A 20,753-nucleotide genomic window follows, 5' to 3' on the forward strand; every position below is an offset into this window, starting at 1 on the left:
GTGACGGTGCCGTCGATTATCTCGTTAATTAACGCAAAGCGCTTCGCAAGTCGGCCGAGCCGACAGACATAGTGTTTTACTTTTCTATTACAAATTAGTAGCAAATTTTCACACTACGAGTACTCCGCCGGGGCCCCAGTGGGCGTTTGAGTGCCCGAAACTGCGAATGCGCCACAAGGTCGTCAGTTTACCGCGAATCGAGAGCAATTATCAACACCACCACCGGCTTACGTAACGTTATCGAGATCGGTTTGCAGGAAACAATTAAAGTTGAAGTTAACTTTTCGACACCCCCACGGTACTCATCACTTCTCCCCACTTTCAATTTCTCAGCTGCAAAATATTTGCCCGCAAATTCGTTTGTGAAGTTTTGTGATCGAAAACTGTTGCTTTGCTTTGCGAAAAAATATCCCACTCTGGCAAAGAATTTAGCTGTTTAAAATCCATTGACGTAAGCCAAATACCTGACTGAAGTCCGAAACATTCATACATACTTGTATATAGATTATATTTTGTGCGGCCTAAAAGTGAGGGCTTTAGATCCTCAGCCGGAATATCCTGTAAGCTATGGTCAAACTGACAAGTAATTTGTCGAATTTTTTAATGTTTCTTCAATTAAAACAACAATAGTTTTTACTTTGTGCCTCCTTGTGAACTATTTTTAAAAGTCTACTCGTAAAATACCACAATTTTTTATGTAAATAATTTGCAAATATAACCGCAGCTTGAATATGTTGAGGCTTCTAGTTCGAATGGAACTGCTTGTGCAAGGATCTAACACTCAGCACATTTTTTGTGTGCTTTCACCGTAGTAAGGCCATGTAGGATAGTCAGACCTTTTATTTTATCCGAGCTTTTTATTAGCCATTAAAATGCAATATAGATAATCCAAACTACTTTCTTCCTCCGGTGACGCACTTTCAAGCTTTAATGACTAGGCAACGGGCCATCAAAAAGGTTTGTTGTGCTCAACGCTGCGTAATTATCCCTAAAAGAAGAAATAGGCTCTCCTTATCAAAAATTCTGTTAATTTATATATACATATCTCCCGGCTGAACAGAATTCGGCTTTTTATTGATTCGACTATGAGTGCTCTTCTTTTCGGTTTATATTAATTCAGTTAAAAATGAAATAGTAATAAACAATAATACAATTAAATAATAACTTTCGAAGAACTCCCCCTAAAATATGGCAATCTGTTAACTTTATCCTCCAAATACTGCATTCTTAGAAATATATTTTAAATTAAATTTGCAATAAATTAATCCAAGAACGGCTTGTTTATTTCACATACTGAATAATCCATATAGGAGAAGCAGTAGTTATGTGTATTTCCCTCGACATACTGGCAAAACAATTTTCCATAATTGCTGAATACGTGCGTTTCTGTCTGATGTGAATATTTATCCATTCCCCTTTTTTGTGTGTCAATCATGTTTGCAGAGAGCTCTCCCATTACCATGAATGCGCTGCATAATTTAGAATACTCGTATGATGTTCGGTGCCATACGAGTCCGTAATAGGCTTAGAGCTGCACTAACTACAATTCAGTCCAATACGCTGATCAATAATTCTGTGTGCCGCTAACCGCTCATATGGGGAAGCTGACTGCCCAGCTCGTTGCCAAAACAGTGTGATGGAAGTTCATTTAGCTTGGCCCATAATAAGGGACTGCAATTAGCACAGCCCAAATATTGACATTGAATTATAATGGAGAATGGAACATACGATAATAATGAATAAAATATAAATACTGAGCACACATCGCGGCGTGTATCGTGCACCGTTTACGAGTCACAGCCAAAGTCAAAAAAGCAAAAAGAAAAGGAAAAATAAATAAGCAAACACGCACACAAAGAGGTTTATTTTGGTGGCCACTGCCACCCACTTCTGTCACTGCCATCCAAAGTACATACATATATACATATCTTTATTTATATGCGTTTATATTATATACCATCACAATAACATACAAAAGCTTACCCTCAACATTCGGGGAAGACAACAAAGGCCCCTACCGAATAATTACAACAATGGCTCCCAACAAACGTCACCGACAGTCGCTGATCGCTAGGGCCGCATGCTGTTCATGGGCAAGGAGAAGGTCGGTGGGGTGTCTGGGAGGCAGTGGACAAGGGACAGGGTACAGAAGAGAGGGGGCCAGGAGGCGCACTGCAGTAGCAACAGCTGTCAAAGGCTGTGGTAATGGCCAACGGCCAACGGCCAATGGCCAGCGCCATTCACAAATCGATTAGTTTCACTGACGTTTTGTATTGGAGTATCTGATGGATATACCAGCGCCGCATTGTGCGTGTATCTGCAGCTGTGCGTGTCATGTTTCATTGAATAAAGTACCTAGTTAAATGCTGCCGTCGTAATTTATATCTCGCGCTTTTGTTTATTTACGCTGTCATCTGCTTTTGTTTGCGCTAGCTAGCTCGCCCTGATGCCCCTGCCCCTGCCCCTGCCCCTGCCACTGCCCCTACCCTTGCCCTGGCCTATCATGCCAACCGCTTTGTATGGCCAATGTAAACATGCCGATACAAAGATACATTTTGTAGCCGTTTGCAGTCAATCGCATTTGCCATTGGCATTCATTGTGGCCCCAACGCAGCAGCGGGCGCAATTTTCTATGGCTCTTTATCGGCCGTCACTTTTGTTTGCTGCTCATATCGGGTCTAACTGGCAATTAAAACTGTATTTTCGACCACTTGCCCATTGTTGCGCACTTAGCGGCGTTTTGTTCAGGCACACCGCCCCTTCCCCCGCAACCCTCGCTGTGCTGCACTTTTGCGAATTCTATTCGAGTGGAGTGTGACGAAGCGTTCGAAGGACTTTTCATTTAGCAGCCTTAGACCCAGACGCGTGAAGTGCTTTTCATTCTGCTTGTCACTCGAGGAGCGTGGGAAACAGCAGAGTCATTCGATTCGTACTTATACTTAGGCATTATTGTACATACATAGTTCATATTTCAAATTACTTTACTAAATTTAGATGGTATTGAACTTGATTTGGGTCGACCGACTCTGTCGATTTGGCCAACGGCTACACGACGTATACTTAATATTAAGTAGCCCACATTAGATACGTAGCTGCCACATAATAATGTCGAAGAGTGAGTTAGCAGCTTTATAATTCTCCTATTTTTACAGCAATACCTACAGAAGGATGGCGTTTTTTAATACCCATTATTTTCTAACATAAATTTAATTTCCACTTCGAATTAATATTGTGTTCAGGTCGAAGTAATTTGTAAGGAGGTTGTCATCTATCCATCCTTATTATAGGACTTTGAATCAAGTTCTCATGCTACTAAAATGCCATTTACACTTACAATAAAAGCATGATGTTAGACAATATTGTCGAAGTGCAAGTCACAAGGTTTATGGGATCTTATGTAAAGCTAACCATATATTCCGATATGTAACGCATTAGGTAAGTAATCCTCTATTTCGCTTCAGTGTTTTGACTTCGGCAATTACTCAAGCCTCGAATAAATCCTAAACGTTGAATTTCCGAACTGTAGCTACGCTTGTTTGTGTTTCACTTGACCAAAACAAGTTAAGGTGCAAATGCCGAGCAGGTGCTCTCCAGTGGAGTGCCACCGAACAAACAAAAGATGGAGCAAATAATAACCCATGCAAGGGGCTCAATGCAAGCGCCATAATAACAGAGTGGTCAGGCACAATAACACACATTATGTTTTTCGATCACGTTTAATTTATGGTTTTCAAAACACTTCAAAATACTTACCCAAAACGGTTCACAAATGAAATTCAAATACACTAATTGGCAATCATAAAATAATTCCGTTGAATCGACAACAAAGTGGAGCAATTGATTTAGTGGTGCACTTTATGATCTCTGGGCAAAATATTAGTCCATGATAGTTCAGACGTGCTCTGTCTGGTTATCTGAAAGTCTAGTTTACGCTTTTATCGTGTTATTTTATAGTAGCTTTAAATCGATTCAAATCAATATCAACTTTAATTGCATGCATCACATAGAAAGGCCTACCCACTCGGGGTTGTCACGATCACGACCGATTTTAGCGGAGGCAGGTTAGTCTGGGCTTCATATGATTAGCATACTACTCGATTGCTTACAAGTGGTGTTCGTAAAGGCATTATAAGAAATGACACCCCCAAAAATTTCGCTTTATCTTATTGGCTAATAACTTTATGTTGGCATAAATATCAATTGCAGCTTTTTCTATATTTTTTTCCTTTTAGAAATATCTCGAAACTACTACCTGTATGTGTTTTCAAAATGTCGATAATTTCATTCATTTACTAATACTATATGTAATAAAATGTGCAATAAAAATGCATGCTGCATAATAAAAGTGCGATCATGCCTAGTTCATCACCTTCCCGTTTAAAAGTGGCGCCATCTACACCTCATATTTGATTGGTCTATGGGGTGCTGAGAAGCTGTCAGTTGTGTTTTACCTTTGGCAGTGGAGAGAAAAAGCTTCGGTTGCGACGCCAACGAACGAAAGAAGCCAAACAAAATAAATTAAAACAAAAGACGCATGCGACGAGTAAAAATAAGAAAATCATACTCAAGACTCATACAAGTATAATGGAAGAAATAAACATAAAACGCCCGGTTATCAATTACCGCGATTGTGCTCTCTGCGTCAGTTGCGCAAAACGCCCCGCCAGAGTGAGAAGTTCTACGTGGAGATCGTTAAGACCCTCTGTGTGTGTGGAAGTTGATGAAGATGCAAGCGTTAGGGGAAAGCAGTGGTGTTGCCGTTGACTGTGATAGTGATTGTGCCCAGGTGATTGGAACTTATCTCGCATAGATAACAAAGTCGTTAACTCTAGTCTTCTACAGCTTATTTTGGTGCAGAAGAATCTGCGAAACCTGCCCCCCGAAAATATAAAGCGACACGCAAGCTACGTGGAGTTATTGGACTTAAGCTACAACCGCATCAAAGATCTGTCCTGGCTCGCTGAGTTCGAGCAATTGCGACACCTGGTTCTGGACAACAATCATTTACATGAGGCGCAACTTCGAACTCTCACTCAACCGCTCCCACAACTGGAGGTGCTGATGTTGAACAAGAATGAGGTGGGCTGACTCCAGGGCATTGTATACATAAGCGTTAATAGCGTTTTATTCCCATAGTTTAGCGACCTGCACACAACTATGCAGCTCATCCGAAGACTTTTCCCCAACCTGGAGTACCTCAGCCTGCACGGCAATCCCATCTGCCCGGACGGCTTAGAATTGCAGCCATTTTCGACTTATTTGCAGTACGACTATCTGTATTACAGGTTCGTTGCTTTATGGCAACTGCAGGCTTATCTACAAGTATATTTAGCAGCGCTCGTGCCTGAAATTAATTTCATATTTCATTGCAGCAATTACATTGCGCAGTCGCTTAAGAAACTGAAATTTCTGGATCATGGGCCGGTGCAGCGTATCTACAGCTACGAGAGCTTCTCCAGTAAAAATTATGGAAAAGGTGGCGCTCGATTAGTGCACACAACGAGCCTTTGAACTATATCTATACCTCTACATTTGATTTCAACTGAAAGGATTTCAACATGCTGTAAATATGTTTAACCTAATACAATTAAATCACAATAACATAACTTAAGAAAGAAAAATGTTCGAGTATATTAATAATAAATTAAATGAATTACGCAAATAGCTATAAACATTATTTAATTATAGTATATAAGCCACAAACATTTAATTGTTCTCAAACGAGCATTATCTGACATTCTTATTTCATGCGTTACAATCTTTTGAACATTGCGGTATCAAAATTAATTTTAAACCACCCTGTAGGAAACGCAATGTAAAAATAAAGCTACAAAAGCTTTCAGCGAAGACACACCACAATTTCAAAAAAGCGCCTTAGCGCTGTCTATGTATAGATACCTAAAAGCACACGCAAATATGCGAAGCTGTGCAAACAACAGCAAAGCATGATAAAGCACATTGGGGGAACACAAACAATAATTTATTAAAAGTGAAGCTAAGCCGAATCGATCTGGCGCTACAGCCGCATATAATCTCAATGCATTTACATTACGTATACGGAAAGAATTAATGACTAATGCGAAGACGAAAATAAAGTTGTGGTCCACTAGCATGTTTTATTTAAAAGCAATACAGCATTTGTCCCCAAATCTGTCCTTATCATTATCCTTATGAAAATCGATAGGCTCTATGGAAAATTGTTGCAGCGCATAAAAACCTATATTTCCAAAGCGCCGGCCGGCAAAGCGAGAACGCGATACAAAATATAAAAATGTGCGTGTATGTGCACATATGAACGCGATCTAATAATAAGTAAGACAACAAAGCGATAAACAAGAGTGTAAAGCAACCTTTGATTACAAGCAGAACTCTAAGAGGGAGCGCCGTGACGGGCATTATCAGTGGGCCTATAAAAGCGAAAGCGACGGTCACTGCAGCTTCAGTTTAGCTCGAGCCGTAAGGAAATCGCAGCAGCGTATCGTCAGCGTGTCCAGTGAGAGCAGCGTACATTCCTCAAATTAAAATCAACAGCATGGCCAATCCGAATGCAACGCCCAAGCATACAAAAGTAAGTAAACCAGCAATCTCTATGTATATGTATAGTATGATATATAATATATACATAAGTAGTAGAGCACTTTTGTGTATGTTCATCGTATCCAGCTGTGCAAAGTTTTGGAAAGGGTAGCTGTAAAGTCAAACTCTTGGGGGAGCGTACGCCAGCAATAAATGAATTAGCAAATTAGCTCAGCTAAACTGCTCCTGAGTGAGCCGTTTGCTCTTCAACCTGTTTGTGCTGCATCGAGCTCCTCTCTGGCGCCCACTTGGCAATTATTGCTTTGGACCCGTCAACGGACGCACCTTTTCCAGACCTCTTGATTATGTACTTACTTGATTTTCTTGTAAACAGGGTGTTCTTCAGACCAAGTGCTTATCAGCAGCCTGTTATGCTTATACAACCACTTAAATAATCAGCATTTATTGGTTCGTTTGGAACGATGGGGGGCCATAAGTCGTAATGTGACTCTGCCAGATTTGTTTATCAGCACGTTCTAAATGGAGCTTTTTATCAACAATTAGCTACACATACTATATGAAAACATATGTACGTGTAGAATACCCTCCGAAAATTCACCTAAGGCAATTAAATAGGCAACGTAATTGTATATTTTAGAAGAAAAATATACCATGGTGGTGCTATGTATATGTTGTTGCTATGTATATGTTGTATGTAGATAGCGGAGTAATGTCCAAAATGGTACCACGATTATAACAGTTTCAAAACTTATACTCGTGTATATAAAATCTACATATATTTCCAATAGCCGTATTTTTAATTATTGCTAGTTTTTGTGAAGCTTGTGAAGAACTTTGATAGTTAGTAGTTTGGATTCTTTAGAGTATTTCATTATTATTTTCATTTCATTATTATTTTTCGTTATTATTTTGAAAGCAACGGACATCTTCAGAAATTGAGCGATCAGCAATATCATTAATACCTTTATAAAAAAAAATGATTGAAATTGGTTTTATAAAGTGTAATCAATTGTTTATTCTTTTCGCGGCTATCTGGCATTTTGTTTTGGAAAACTGCCCGAGATGTGCAGCGTAGTGCTTTCAGATCGTTGTAACATGCATTTCTTGCTGTTATAATATGGCTATAATGTCATTTGCAAGCATTTACTTATAAAATGCACTCCATTATAGCTGCTTTAAACATACATGTCTGTATATATTTAACAACAAAGAACGTGCCTTGAATTCATTTCGTTGTTTGCATTTCCAAGCAAAATTGTCGCGTGCGTCAAAAAACTGAGAAAAAAAGACAAATTGCTCTGACAAGTTGTTAAAACAAGAGACAAAACATACTAACTACATACACAATCAAAATACAATCAAATCAAAATGAGTTTACAAAATGCGACTACATAGGTTATTCACTGGCGGAGGATATCGCGGCTGGGTTCAGGGTTGGGGTTCGCGTGCTCAGTTATCAGAGTTGGCTAATTGCCCGCCATCTTACTGTGAGGTAATATTTTGCCACAGTTTGACAAGCACTGGTAGAAATATATTAACACCAAATTGGTCGAAAATCGTGTGTTTTCTGCTTGCAGCTCTTTATAAACAATGAGTTTGTTGACGCCAAGTCTGGTAAGACATTTTCCACTATAAATCCGGCCACTGGCAAGGAGATAGTTCAAGTGGCCGAGGGTGATAAGGTAAGTGGTATAATGGTATAATGTTTTAATTTTGATGCATCCCTCTTAATGATCGTTTATATCGTTAGGCCGACGTGGACTTGGCTGTGGCTGCTGCCAAGAAGGCATTCCATCGCAATTCTGCGTGGAGAAAGATGAGTCCCCTGCAACGCACAAACCTGATGAATAAGTGAGAAAGAAATCTTTTTGAAAACAGAAATCACTCTGACCCCCTTTGTCCCATTAGGCTCTGCGAACTAATGGAGCGAGATAGAGAATTTTTGGCCAGCATCGAGACCCAGGATAATGGCAAGCCCTACGCGGAGGCGCTTTTCGATGTAACCATCTCCATCATGACTCTGCAATACTATGCAGGCTGGACGGACAAATTCTTTGGCGATACCATTCCCGCTGGCGGCTTCATTTCTATGACGCGAAAGGAGCCCGTAGGCGTTGTCGGCCAGATTATACCCTGGAATTATCCACTGCTCATGCTGGCCTGGAAGTGGGGACCCGCTCTGGCCGTGGGCTGCACAATTATTATGAAGCCGGCAGAGCAGACGCCACTGACTGCCCTCCACATGGCTGCATTGGCCAAGGAGGCCGGTTTCCCCGCTGGTGTTATCAATGTAATTAATGGGTTCGGTCCAACTGCAGGTGCAGCCATAAGCGAACATCCCGATATTGCCAAGGTGGCTTTCACGGGCTCCGTGGACATTGGTCGCATTATCATGCAGGCTGCTGCCAAGTCAAATTTGAAGCGGGTATCTTTGGAACTGGGCGGCAAGAGCCCTGTAGTGGTGTTTGAAGATGCGGACAGTAAGTATTTTGTTCTTCTTCTATCTGAAACCGACCCAAATAACTTTCAATCGTGCACAGTTGACTATGCCGTTGAGACGACACACGAAGCACTCTTTTCCAACCATGGCCAGAGTTGTTGCGCCGGAAGTCGGACATATGTGCATGAGAAGATCTATGACAAGTTTGTCGAGAAGGCTGCTGCCAAGGCCAAGGCACGTAAGGTGGGCAACCCATTCGACGATGGTGTTCTGCAAGGTCCGCAAATCGATGGGGAGATGATGACCAAGGTGCTCGGCTACATCGAAAGCGGCCAGCAACAGGGTGCCAAGCTGCAAGCTGGAGGCAAACGCATTGGGGATGTCGGATTCTTCATTGAGCCGACTGTGTTCTCAGACGTCAAGGATGACATGCGCATTGCTCAGGAGGAGGTAAGCATACCAAGCCAAATTTCAAACGCATTCTCTAACTGTGGCATCCCTCAGATCTTTGGCCCTGTCCAATCGATCTTTAAATTTAGCAGCATTGACGAAATGATTGATCGCGCCAACAACGTGCAGTATGGTCTCGCTGCCGGCGTCATCACCAACGACATCAACAAGGCCATGAAGTTTGCCAATAATGTCGATGCTGGGTCCGTCTGGATCAACTGCTATGATGCGGTTCTGCCTCAGACACCCTTCGGGGGCTACAAGCACTCTGGCATTGGCCGTGAACTCGGCAAAGATGGTCTGGACAACTACCTAGAAACAAAGACCATTACTATGAAACTACTTTAAGCTCCTTCTTATCATGATGTCATATCGACGCTCTTCTCATTTCTATATGTGTTATATATATACACGTCGGTTTTTCTGGTTAAGTTCATGTATTAAATGAAATTCTTAAGTCGATCCTAAATATAATTTGTTGTATCGAGGCACGAGGTCACTTACATAACTAATGGTAATAATATCGATCGAGTTGTAGGGGATTTAAAAACTGTTCAATACGTAAGTAATACTTGTACATAATAGTAGTGCGTAGTGCCCTTCACAAAATCGAAAGTCCTGAACACAAGACCGTACAACTTATTGTACTTTGTCATGAAGGATTTTCTCTTAGTGGTCTTGAGGTCCCAAAGACTTGCATTCCATTACAAACATAGTGCCTCACGACATACTCGTACATCCGCATTTTAAATTCAAATGTGGAGGGCGTATAAGCTGCGGCCTGCCGAGCTTTCTGTTCGCTTATGAAAAATCATTAAAATAAACCTGAGATTCTTCCGCGTTTCCTCAAAAAACTAGGCCTTGGTCACAGTCGGCAAGTAGACTTGTTGCTGCACATGAGCCTGTGACACTGTTTCTAGCAGCGGCGTGACTGTAACCACATCACTCAGGCGTGACTTGGCGCTTTGAAAATCATCTTCTGACCTAGGCCTCGTCTGGGCCTGATGCTGCGGACTATTTTGCGACACCAGATTATATGTACACACAGGCTGTATCGGCTGGCAGCTCTCTGGCCTGCACCCAAACATATCGTCAATATCGACAAGTTGGAAATCTACGGCGAACACGTATCGCAGGACCATGACCAGGAGCGCTACTACCCACAACAGCATGCTCAGAATGTAGCTGCAGCGGAAAAGTTCCAAGTGCACATCGTAGGAGAGGCGATGCTCCCGAATAAAAGGACGCAGTAAAGCAAAGGCATCTCCGCAGCTAAAACAAACGGCATTTAAAACTATTTAAATCGGTGAGGGGTAAGAGATAGAACCAACCTCAGGGCCGAAGGATTGCTTAAATTCGAGAGCAAGTCTCCGCACAGATGCTTCAGATATCTGTTGGTGAGTATAATGTAGATCAGGCTACCGAGGCTCATAATCGAGAAAATTACAATAGAAGGCACGACAATGCGCCATGGTTTTGGCAGTCCCCTAAAAGAAACAGAAAGAAATGTTATAATCTTTAGTAATTAACGCAAAAATACATGAATAATAATATGCATACACCTTTAGCATGCTTACCAAGTTTTCTTGGTGCCTGTTTGAAAGACTAGGCACATGGCCGTCCATATAATGGCCGTGATTTCGGATATAAAAGGAAATGCATAAACGAACTGTGCACTTGCCCCAAAGTTCCAGTGCGTAGCTCGTTCATCAATGGACACTGAAATCACAGCTCAACTGTTAGGTTGGCTATACTAGTTGAAAATAAGTGCATGCTCACTGCTGGACAAAAATTGGCGATCGGCCTCAGGATTAAACACAATTTTCGGCGGGGCATCGGTGGTCGTGGTTGGTGGTGGTGGCATCTTCCTATCGGGCGACAGCAGTAGCGCCAGCTTTGGTGCATTCTGCTTAGACTCATATACGTGCTCGATTTTATACACCTTTGGCTTCTTGGTTTCTAAAATATTAAAAAATACAAGTAGAGAGGATTTGAAAATAACATTTTTCTTTGAATCGAACTTACGGCTCTCGCCCTGCTGCGGCTCATCATTCCCACTTGGCGATGCATCTCCTCCTGTCGTACCCAAGGGCTTGCCTGTTTTCTCCCCCCGGACATCGACATCGTACACTCCCTCTGTTACTCTGGCCAGGTCGTGGTAGAAGATTTCCCTACTTCTATTATCCATTTGCGAGAAGTCTCGTTCCCGGAATTCGAGTTTGGCACTGAATAGACCATCCGAGAAATTTCCAGATAAAACGTGCAATGAAATACTCCAAATGATTGAGCAAATCGCCACCAGCACCATTAGGCATATTACAGTATCTGCAAAGAGTTACAGTTTTCAGTCCCGCATTTGCACAATGTGGTTTCTCGGTTTCTAGGTATTTAAGATATATGATTCGCTGGACGGAATTTTTCAGTACTCGTGTTCCGTATAAATTCAGATTTAGGGCGTATCAAAATATTGATGTTGCACGCACACAGCGAAGATACTCAAATATCTTGCAGCTTGTGGCTGCCAAGAAACAAAAAAGAAACAGCATAGAAAAAGAGGCAACAAAGCAGTGCTACTTTAAAGACAATATATAATTCAAAATTGTATTTAAATTTCACTCTCAATGAGTAGTCCGTCATCCGACGATTCGGCACGCAACTTAAACGCTTCATGTTTGTTTAAATTTGTTGATATCTCTAATTTAAACTTTTATAAATAATAAACCAATAAACCGGCAACCAAGTCGAATAACTTAGCTGGAATTGGAATACTGAAGTCGCACATTAAATTACAAATAAGAAGCCGACCTGGGACAAACTTTTTATGTAAAAGAAGATTAAGATTAAAATACTACAGCAATAAATATAAACTTATTTCAAACATATTTAATGTACAACATTAACTGCCTACTAAATCAACCAATTGTTGGTAACAAACCAGTTGAAATGCAAATAGTAATAATATAACACAAAATTTTAAAAACGAAATAGTTTCGACATCATGCTATAGTTGAATCATTTTTGGTTGCACCTTGCGTAAAAAACAATTGCCCACAACACCGGTATTGTGGAAAGGAAATCAATAATTAATTGCAAATTTCAAACACGTTACTGGCTTCTAAAACAAAACACAAACACACCGCCAACAAATTCTAGAAATGAAATTTTAAATATGAAGCATGATCCGTTTACGGAACTTGGAGCTAGCGCATGGCCCTGTCACAATACTCGTTTAATCTGCTTGGATTTAGAAAACAATGAATGTTTACGAATATTATGAACGTATGTCGGTTGCGAAAAGCAAGATCGAATATTTATTGTCGGTGTGTTTACTTGACATGTTTTGTTTGTTTGGGGGCATAGCACGTTCATTTACACCGTTTGGATGGCGGCATCAGTGGCTTGTGTGTTTGTATGGACGGGGCAACTAGTAGTTTACAGAGCACAGACATATGTTTACCGCGTGAGTTTATATCGGAAGCATGATATCATGCATATTATTCAGTCACTGACTGACTGGGTTAACGAGTCTTGGAGGAACAGCCAAACAATAACACACAAAAGCGTTTGCCTCTCCCGCTGGCGTCGATGTGGTCATCGACTTCGACTTTTATGATGGCCAGCCAATGAAATGTTCTCGTACAATTGAAACAAGCCCAGGGAATTGAGATAAATATTCCATATTCCAAAAATATCAGCACAAATGCATTTGCGCTAAGAAGTCAACAAACAAATTACGAACCGAGTACTGTGCATAATATTTATGTTCTTTTCGACACAATCACATAAAATCCAAATGAAATGGACGAGTCAGCTTTAACTCACACAGTCGTGATTCGCCTTTTATTTTGCTATTTTAACAACATTAGTAATGGTTCTTAAATTGTTACACATATTGCATAAAAATGAAATATATCACCCTCTAATTGAAATCGTTGAAGTTTCTATGCAAGCAGAATGCTCTTCGAATCTATTTGGTTCTATTGTGAACCGTATTATAATTATTATTATTTTTTTGTTCGAAACAGCAGCTATGACATCACCCGACCGAGTCTGGGGGACGGCCTCGGCCGGGCTTACAACACAGATAAATATTTCAGAGGCAACGCCATTGTTCACAGCTGAGAGACACGAAGCGTCGAACCAAAAGCCAGCAGAAACTCATCTCGGAAGGTAGTTTGAGATGGAGAGTCTAGCTTTATTGCCATCGTGTCATTTACGTTTTGTGGCTGTAGCTGTTAAATTAACAATTTGTGTAAAACAATGCTGAGTGATGGAATATAGGGATGAGATTTGTTGGAAGGCTATTTTTCAATAATCTAGGCCAACCTGCAATTAATGCAATAAAATTCATTCGAAGGTACTTTTTATGAGAAACATTGTCCATTGTAAGCCACTACTTCTGCCATTTATCTGATAACTCAAAGGCCTTGTCGGCTCAATTTCAACATTTTTACAAATAAGAACTATGTTCTCACTTCCTTGTTTTAATATTGCCAAACTATAACTATCGGCCGGACTTTTTCGGAGACAATATTACAACTACCCTGAAGACAAGCTCCGTAGAATCTAAATACATGTTGTACAAAACCATCTCATATTTATTTTAATTTCCATCACCTTAAGTAATGTAACCGTAAGTGCGTGACCTTTTATAAGAACTATTGCTAACTCGATTACACTTGTGTTCTCCTCGGATATGTCCTATGTTGGAATATACTCATGGGCCTATTCATTCCTACTCATTGCCTTTTTTTGGAACATCAACCATACATTTTCATACTTATAAAACCGTTACTGTAAATTTGTTGAATACTCGTGTGGTTTTTGTACATTTGTGTACATTTATTTGGCGATTTAATCATCAGTTTGCACATTCAAGCTGTTTATTTGTGAAATTTATGAACGCATTTTTTGTTCGTAATCAGCGGCGGAAGTCTCTTTTTTTAATATCAAACATATACACTTTTTTTAGAAACCACATGGCGTACGCGTATGGGGAGACTTTTATGGAGTGCGCCCACTAACAAGACAAAACTATTTGGAAGATTGAAGATCCCATTACTGAGAAGCTCAACTGCTGAAGATAATTGTTTATTAATTTCACAGCAAGCAAAACAAACATCCGACAACGATGCGCGAACGAAATAGCCCATTAACAAGTATTGGTAATACGAATATATACGTAAAAATGTTGACCGCTTGGGGTAATTAGCGCCCCCAGCTGCTCACGCGATAGAGCTACGATTAGAACCCTTGCGTCGACTTTAAGGCCACTTAACACCCTAGCCAATTTGATAACAATAGCAAAGAACTTGTAATGCCTTGCAGTGCCGACACACATTTCTTTGTCTATATACTCGTTCAAGATTCAATTTGGTTGTTTCTATCAACGCTTGACTTTTGCTAATGAACTTCAATTAACACGAAAGGCCGAAAGCCAACATCAATCAACAACAAGTGCAAACGCATAGAAATGGTTTTCAACACACATTGTTTAGAAGCAGCCCACACAGAAGATGATTCCCAAATTGAATTTAGGCAATATTTATCAGATATGAATGAAATATTTGTATGAGCAAATACATTCCATTTCAAATTGATGCACTCTAGTGCAGAAAAAAAACTGAACGAAAACAGAAAAAGAAGCTCGTTAAGATGAATATATATACATATATACTCGTACATAGTACATTATAAATTTGTGAATAATATATCATTTCTCCATTACATTTTTTATAAAAACCACTAGAAATAATAGATAGATAAACTTTTTACAAAGTACAAAGCCAACACATCTTTTTGTTCAAAATGGTAATTTCAGACTGACTGTTTACTTTTTAACGCCTCTCTCCACTTTTTAAAAGATGCCAACTACTGAACGTGAACGAGGGTGTTCTTTTCCAGCACATGAGGAAAAGGAAATCCATTAAAGAGGGGTATATCATTTCGATAAACTGAAGGTTGTATTAGATTAAGTAAACGGGTCTAGAAATATTACACGTAATTAATGTCTAAATGGCTTTTAAAAGCTTGGACAGATTTTTTTTTTGTAATTATAGTTAATGCCTTTAATGCTGTTTTAAGCACTGGTTTTAATTAATAAGCTCTGAAAGTCAATTACAATATATTTGTTTCTCCCCTATCGATGAAAAACGCACCAACAAAGATGGCGAAATTGAAACCTTGACTAGCCTTTAGTCGGAGGTAGGAAGGCCCAGTAGTAATTAATGCTTCTTTTTTACAGTTCGTTGACGAATTGTTTGTTGTTGATTTTATGTTGTTTTCGGCTGTTCATGAGGTCATTCGAATCGAAGGTCGTTGGGAATACTCTTCCGAAAAAATAAATAGATTCCGCAATGAGTGGCATCTCCAGTGCTCACACACACTACACATATACATATACACGTATATGGGTGAATTCCAATGACGTATAAGGCCGGAGCAAGGGCGTAGGCAGCTTTTTCCAAAGGGGGAGCCAAAAAATGTAAACGTGATTAAATATTGCAATATGCATTAAAATAATAACTTAAGGTTACGATCAATAGAAAAATTTCAACAAATCCAACTTAGTTCCATTTTAAGACGAAATAATAAGGAATAATAAGGTTTGGTCGACTTCATATTGCCTCCTCCCCTGCCTACGCCCTTGGGCCGGGGTCCTTGAAAACCAACCCTGACAAAGTTCTAGCAATAAAGTTCAAATTACAATTTTGGCGCCGACAGTCGCAGTTTAAACAATCTCCTCTACGATCAGCTACATATGCGTGTAAAAATAAATATGTAAATATGTTAAAATAAAAATAGGCACATTCACTGTGACTGGAGGGCGACGCGACAGCAATTGTATACACATACAGGCACAGTAGATACATATATGTATGTATAAATTATATACCCCTATGTTCTGAATAGTGTAAGCATTCTTTTTATGGATACGTACTGTTTAATTTCCTTATATCGGCAGTTGCTAGCTTGCCCCGTTTGTACTTTCTTATCAAATCCATTGTTGCATATTTTGTGGGTTGGACTGATTGTTGAAAGTATACGATTCTGGGTCGTTTGATTTAGGTTGAGAATACCGACTCGTTATTTCGTTATTCTAAATGGTGTGTTCACTTTGGCTACGCACCATTAAATTTATTAATTGTTATGAATGAACAACTCGTTCCTCTTGTTTGCTTTTTCACAATTTTTATGCACAGTTTGCGTTTCTGCAATAGCACAGCAACAGCAGTGCTGTAGGTATATTCAACTATTAATTCACTTAACTATGAATGTATATGCATACATACATATGTATGTCTATATGTAGAATAAATTTGATTGCTGTATTTGTCCAGGTGAAGATTTAAGGCCGGACATTAATTCACTTTTATGGGATTTTTATAGCGTAAATATATTTGGCGCACTAACAAGCATTTAAATGATTGAAGCAAGGCGATCGAGGAGGCATCGGATTTACTGGCAGAACAGTAAACAATTCGAAGAAGTACTATATGATTGTATGTGGGCTATAAATAAAGTTTTTGCCTGTGCTCTCCTGTTAATTGTAATCGCAAATAAATTTAAATCAATTAATAGCAAATACAATGTGGGAGTAAAAACAGACGAATTTAAAAAAAAAATAAATAGGTAACGCGAGAACATTAATGAACTATAGCAATATTTACACAAATAGTTTGCACTGATCGATGACTGGGTGTGCTCAAAAATGAACCCAAGAAAGAAGTTAAGTGTTAAAAGACATCCAAAAGCATTAATAGTTTTTAACGTGATTTTTCGTAATATTTTTTTTAAGCCATCAACCAATTTGCAGTCCATAAACGAGGCACGTCATTTACATCCATTTTAATTCTCATACAGATTTATTTAACTTGAAGGCTTTACTGGAGCATCTGCGCTAAAGTTGAATGAAACTTTAACTGTCAATTGCAAGATGCAAGAATGAACATAAATTTCAATGAATTATTACGTATACGCCACCGTAAACTAACACGCCAATGTCTTATTTATTGACTCGATAGTTGTCATTCGATTTCCAAAATTTGATGGGTATTTTAATTAAGAATTCAGTGGCGTGTGTATTCTGTATAAATAGAACTTTTGGTCGGAATCAACAACAATGCCTCAGACTATAGCATATTGTTTGAGTTTGTATGGCTTTTCTAAACTCATTTCCATTATGTACAAATATTATTTGCTTTTTGTTGTTGTTAAATGTTTCATTAGCATAAAAACACGAAAACCACAGCGCACGCATCCAAGCGTTACAAAATAGAGCCCAACAAAACAAAACAACTTCGCGCCAAGGATCTGAAATCGAACACACATCGACCGGACGTATCTACGAACCACCACTCGGCGCCGTCACTTAAGCACTGAGGCGGCGTTTATTCACCAGCGCTAGCGACGTCGTTTCTCACTCCAAAAAGTGCTCTCAATAGCTACAGTTGCGAGAGAGCAAGTTTTCTCAAGTTTTGTTTTGATTTTCGCAACGCAACTGGTTGTTGTTGCTGCCGCTATTCTCTCGTTTTTGTTTTGATTCGGCTTTCCTACTATTGTTGCTGCTAATTCGCAACAGCTTCATAACAACGGTTGCTTTTAGTCTTCTAATTTAAATACGTGTGTACGCCTCGAAACATGACTATAATAAGGTCTTTGTATTTTCAACTATGCAGCTTTTAAATAAAAGAGTATTTTCACTTTAAGCTGGATTTGCTCCAAAAAAGCGGCGTAAATATATACCGGGGATTTTGTTAAAGGAACATTTAATAGCAAGGGGGCTGTTTGTAATTTTTCTTTTTTTGGATTTTCAGCGGTAACTAAAAACGCTAAATCAGCGATGACCTTGAAATAAAAATTATTCTGGTGGCCCAAGGTGGGATTAATTATCGGCCATAGCAGGCAAGGACTTGCGTGTAACTTGTGTACTTACATACTATAGATGTATGTGTGTGTGTATTTGTGTATACAAATCGCGTGCATGATGAGGTGGCACTTTTCCAACCAAAAACTCCTTTTAAAGGAGTTAACCATTAAATTTATGAAGTTGTTGAAGCAGACATCGAAAGCCTTGAACGTGTATACTACTTCCTAGTATTGTTAGAAATTTAAAGTCATAAACAAATCTTTAAAAATACATAAGTCCTTATATGCTTTCAACAATTTTATAATAGGCTTTTGTTTTCATTTTCTATTCATCTTGATCTCAATTAAACTTTTTTTCTACGCACATTGCTCATGTTTGCTTTTGAGCCAATAATGAAATCTACATAAAAGACCATATTGTAACAACGCATGAGACCACTTTGTAATCAAGATATAACATTATGCTACAGATACATTTCGCTGATACCTTATACTGTGTAATTTATGTGTCATAAGTATATTCCGCCGAATGTAAACAGAGATGGTAATGTAATCACAATTAGTAACAGGCTTTACACACGGTCTGGGGCAGTTTCTGTGCTCATGGCTCTGGCGCAAAAAAGAACAAATATTGGCTCAGAGAATTCCTCCCCGATTGCCAAAACAAATCAAATACACAACTATGAGTGGGCTCTGCGCAATCGAAAAAACGCCATTTTCATGGTTCCACGGTATCCATGTTAACACAGGCGATGACGTCGTTCCCGTATGCAAATTAGACAGACGCTATTTTTGCGCAACGTTTCATAGATTTATTATAACCTGCGTAAACTTATCTTGAAGCATTCTATAGTTTGAGGCTAAGCAACTAGACTCATGAATCTTATTAGATAGCTTTAAACTTGTCATGTAATCAACAATAATTAATATTAAATATTAGTTCACTTATGCTAATATCAAATTAAATTTTGTTTAATCATAATCTAAAAAAAATATTCCTATCAGTATAATTTTCAGTATTGAAAATAATGTTTGCTTCAAAGATGGTAAAAGCACTGCTTCGGTATATGTTCTGTTACTTTATAATAGAAATAAGTATATTAGTTGGCTTCCGTAATTTGGATATCAAATACAAATGAAAAGAGTTCAACCTAATCCCAAATTGAACTATGAAAGCTAATGGATATTTTCTTTCAATATTTCCAATTTTTATACAAGTATATTGTTCAATTACCACTATTTCTACTTACGCTCGCAACGTAACACCTCACGATGTGCCTCCTTAGTTAGCATATGGAGACTGTTGCCCAATCTTCGAATTCTCTGCGGCGTGTTCCTTAACATTTTGAAAATAGGGTCTGCATACAAATCGTGTCCTCACTCTGCTATTCTACGCTCGGTTTTTCACATTCTGAATGTTTTTTGAAAATATTACGCTACATTAGGCAAACAATTAGCAGAATTGCAATACAAAAACACAGCCCTTGGGAGCGCATTCTGATATTTTGTGCTTGCGATGCAATTAACTCGATTCTATGCTCAAGGCAGATCGTTAGATTATTAATGAACAAATCTAAAAGCACGGGACAAATTCAACCGCCGACGTCCATACGACTCGAGCGCTTGTCTATAACTGTTCCTAAGCAAAGAGGCGAAGTTAGCCAGCCGGCTGACAGCGTCTACACAACACATGTTGACTTGGGTACGTATGCATGTGTATATGTTTATTTCTGTGTATGCGCGTATGGAAAACTCAGACTCGGTGACGTCACTTGCTTATGGTAAACAAACTAAGAACGAACTAAGAATATATCCGTTACTACTGCCTGCAATTATTGGTCTCACCACCAGACAGACAGGCAGTTAGTCAAGGGCGCTTCCAAAACTATTCTTGTCAAGCCACCCCTAATTGGGGTCCTGCACGCGCAGTTCCCTTTACGGAGGCAATGACCGCCACATGACAGTCCACAGTTCTGTCTATCGGTGCCCGCCACATGCCCTTGCTCGAATTAGGCACTGGAGACCTGCGTTGAATGGGTGTCAGTGGTGCGATTGCGTGTCGCATTAATGAGTTGTGTGCGAAACACCTGGTCTCCTGATCGCACTTTTGGGGATGTTTTCAGCCTTTACTATCGGAGATGACTTTTCCTCATTTTCATTAGTCATTTAATGAAAACACGCACCCCATAAGGCATAGGTAAGCATGTGAAAACAGGAAACTTGTATCTAAGTACATTGTAAAATGCAAAATACGAGACGTCTTCCGTTGCCTCAGAAATTAGGCTCTAAAGTTTCTAGTTTTGTTTGAGTTGCCTTCTATTTTAAAGCCTTTCTTTGACAAAACGCTGAAATGATTTTTTCACCTATTTACCTATCTACTTTTATATAGCTTGATAAAGAAAACAATTGAAAAATGTGAAAGAAATACTTAAGTAGAGCCTTTGCTATCAGAAGAATG

General features: G+C 39.3%; 3 protein-coding genes across 8 annotated transcripts; 2 read left to right on the forward strand and 1 right to left on the reverse strand.

Annotated features, from left to right (window-relative positions):
- Nucleotides 1-4,648: 4,648 nt before the first annotated feature.
- On the forward strand, nt 4,649-5,624 carry LOC115621554 (leucine-rich melanocyte differentiation-associated protein). 3 transcript variants are annotated; one of them, XM_030515224.1, is made up of 4 exons: nt 4,649-4,786; nt 4,843-5,079; nt 5,142-5,285; nt 5,373-5,536. In XM_030515224.1, exons 1-4 carry the CDS (start codon nt 4,721-4,723, stop codon nt 5,394-5,396), a joined length of 471 nt encoding a protein of 156 aa, XP_030371084.1. In that variant the 5' UTR covers nt 4,649-4,720; the 3' UTR covers nt 5,397-5,536. The 3 variants fall into 3 exon arrangements, with proteins under 3 accessions (XP_030371084.1, XP_030371085.1, XP_030371083.1); XM_030515223.1 differs by having other exon boundaries at nt 4,650-4,786; nt 5,137-5,285; nt 5,373-5,624; XM_030515225.1 differs by lacking the exon at nt 5,373-5,536 and having other exon boundaries at nt 5,121-5,234.
- Nucleotides 5,625-6,425: 801 nt separating this feature from the next.
- On the forward strand, nt 6,426-9,915 carry LOC115621057 (aldehyde dehydrogenase X, mitochondrial). 2 transcript variants are annotated; one of them, XM_030514579.1, is made up of 6 exons: nt 6,426-6,568; nt 8,115-8,219; nt 8,288-8,388; nt 8,446-9,017; nt 9,078-9,427; nt 9,482-9,915. In XM_030514579.1, exons 1-6 carry the CDS (start codon nt 6,533-6,535, stop codon nt 9,773-9,775), a joined length of 1,458 nt encoding a protein of 485 aa, XP_030370439.1. In that variant the 5' UTR covers nt 6,426-6,532; the 3' UTR covers nt 9,776-9,915. The 2 variants fall into 2 exon arrangements, with proteins under 2 accessions (XP_030370439.1, XP_030370438.1); XM_030514578.1 differs by lacking the exon at nt 6,426-6,568 and adding an exon at nt 7,893-8,029.
- A 120-nt stretch (nt 9,916-10,035) lies between these two features.
- On the reverse strand, nt 10,036-19,815 carry LOC115621058. Of its 3 annotated transcripts, none has more exons than XM_030514582.1 (7): nt 17,714-17,739; nt 16,368-16,753; nt 11,453-11,752; nt 11,207-11,386; nt 11,005-11,146; nt 10,759-10,914; nt 10,036-10,699 (listed from the first exon to the last, which is right to left on the reverse strand). In XM_030514582.1, the coding sequence occupies exons 2-7, from the start codon at nt 16,429-16,431 to the stop codon at nt 10,282-10,284; spliced, it is 1,260 nt and encodes a 419-aa protein (XP_030370442.1). In that variant the 5' UTR covers nt 16,432-16,753; nt 17,714-17,739; the 3' UTR covers nt 10,036-10,281. The 3 variants fall into 3 exon arrangements, with proteins under 3 accessions (XP_030370442.1, XP_030370441.1, XP_030370440.1); XM_030514581.1 differs by lacking the exon at nt 17,714-17,739 and adding an exon at nt 17,616-17,628 and having other exon boundaries at nt 16,368-16,967; XM_030514580.1 differs by lacking the exons at nt 16,368-16,753; nt 17,714-17,739 and adding an exon at nt 19,546-19,815.
- Between the last annotated feature and the right edge of the window lie 938 nt (nt 19,816-20,753).

This window comes from Scaptodrosophila lebanonensis, unplaced genomic scaffold (assembly GCF_003285725.1).
Source record: "Scaptodrosophila lebanonensis strain 11010-0011.00,11010-0021.00 unplaced genomic scaffold, SlebRS2 tig00000024-arrow-pilon, whole genome shotgun sequence".
Taxonomy (NCBI): domain Eukaryota; kingdom Metazoa; phylum Arthropoda; class Insecta; order Diptera; family Drosophilidae; genus Scaptodrosophila; species Scaptodrosophila lebanonensis.

What these genes read in the sequence shown, in the direction of transcription:
- LOC115621554 (XM_030515223.1), top strand. Translation starts at nt 4,721, where the DNA reads ATGAAGATGCAAGCGTTAGGGGAAAGCAGTGGTGTTGCCGTTGACTGT. An exon ending in GTGATAGTGATTGTGCCCAG is followed by an intron (nt 4,787 to 4,842) that starts GTGATTGGAACT and finishes AGTCTTCTACAG; the next exon opens with CTTATTTTGGTGCAGAAGAA. An exon ending in TACGACTATCTGTATTACAG is followed by an intron (nt 5,286 to 5,372) that starts GTTCGTTGCTTT and finishes ATTTCATTGCAG; the next exon opens with CAATTACATTGCGCAGTCGC.
- LOC115621057 (XM_030514578.1), top strand. Translation starts at nt 7,919, where the DNA reads ATGCGACTACATAGGTTATTCACTGGCGGAGGATATCGCGGCTGGGTT. An exon ending in GCCCGCCATCTTACTGTGAG is followed by an intron (nt 8,030 to 8,114) that starts GTAATATTTTGC and finishes TTCTGCTTGCAG; the next exon opens with CTCTTTATAAACAATGAGTT. An exon ending in CGCACAAACCTGATGAATAA is followed by an intron (nt 8,389 to 8,445) that starts GTGAGAAAGAAA and finishes TTGTCCCATTAG; the next exon opens with GCTCTGCGAACTAATGGAGC.
- LOC115621058 (XM_030514580.1), bottom strand. Translation starts at nt 19,639, where the DNA reads ATGTTAAGGAACACGCCGCAGAGAATTCGAAGATTGGGCAACAGTCTC. An exon ending in TGAGGTGTTACGTTGCGAGC is followed by an intron (nt 11,753 to 19,545) that starts GTAAGTAGAAAT and finishes AACTCTTTGCAG; the next exon opens with ATACTGTAATATGCCTAATG. An exon ending in AGCAATCCTTCGGCCCTGAG is followed by an intron (nt 10,700 to 10,758) that starts GTTGGTTCTATC and finishes CGTTTGTTTTAG; the next exon opens with CTGCGGAGATGCCTTTGCTT.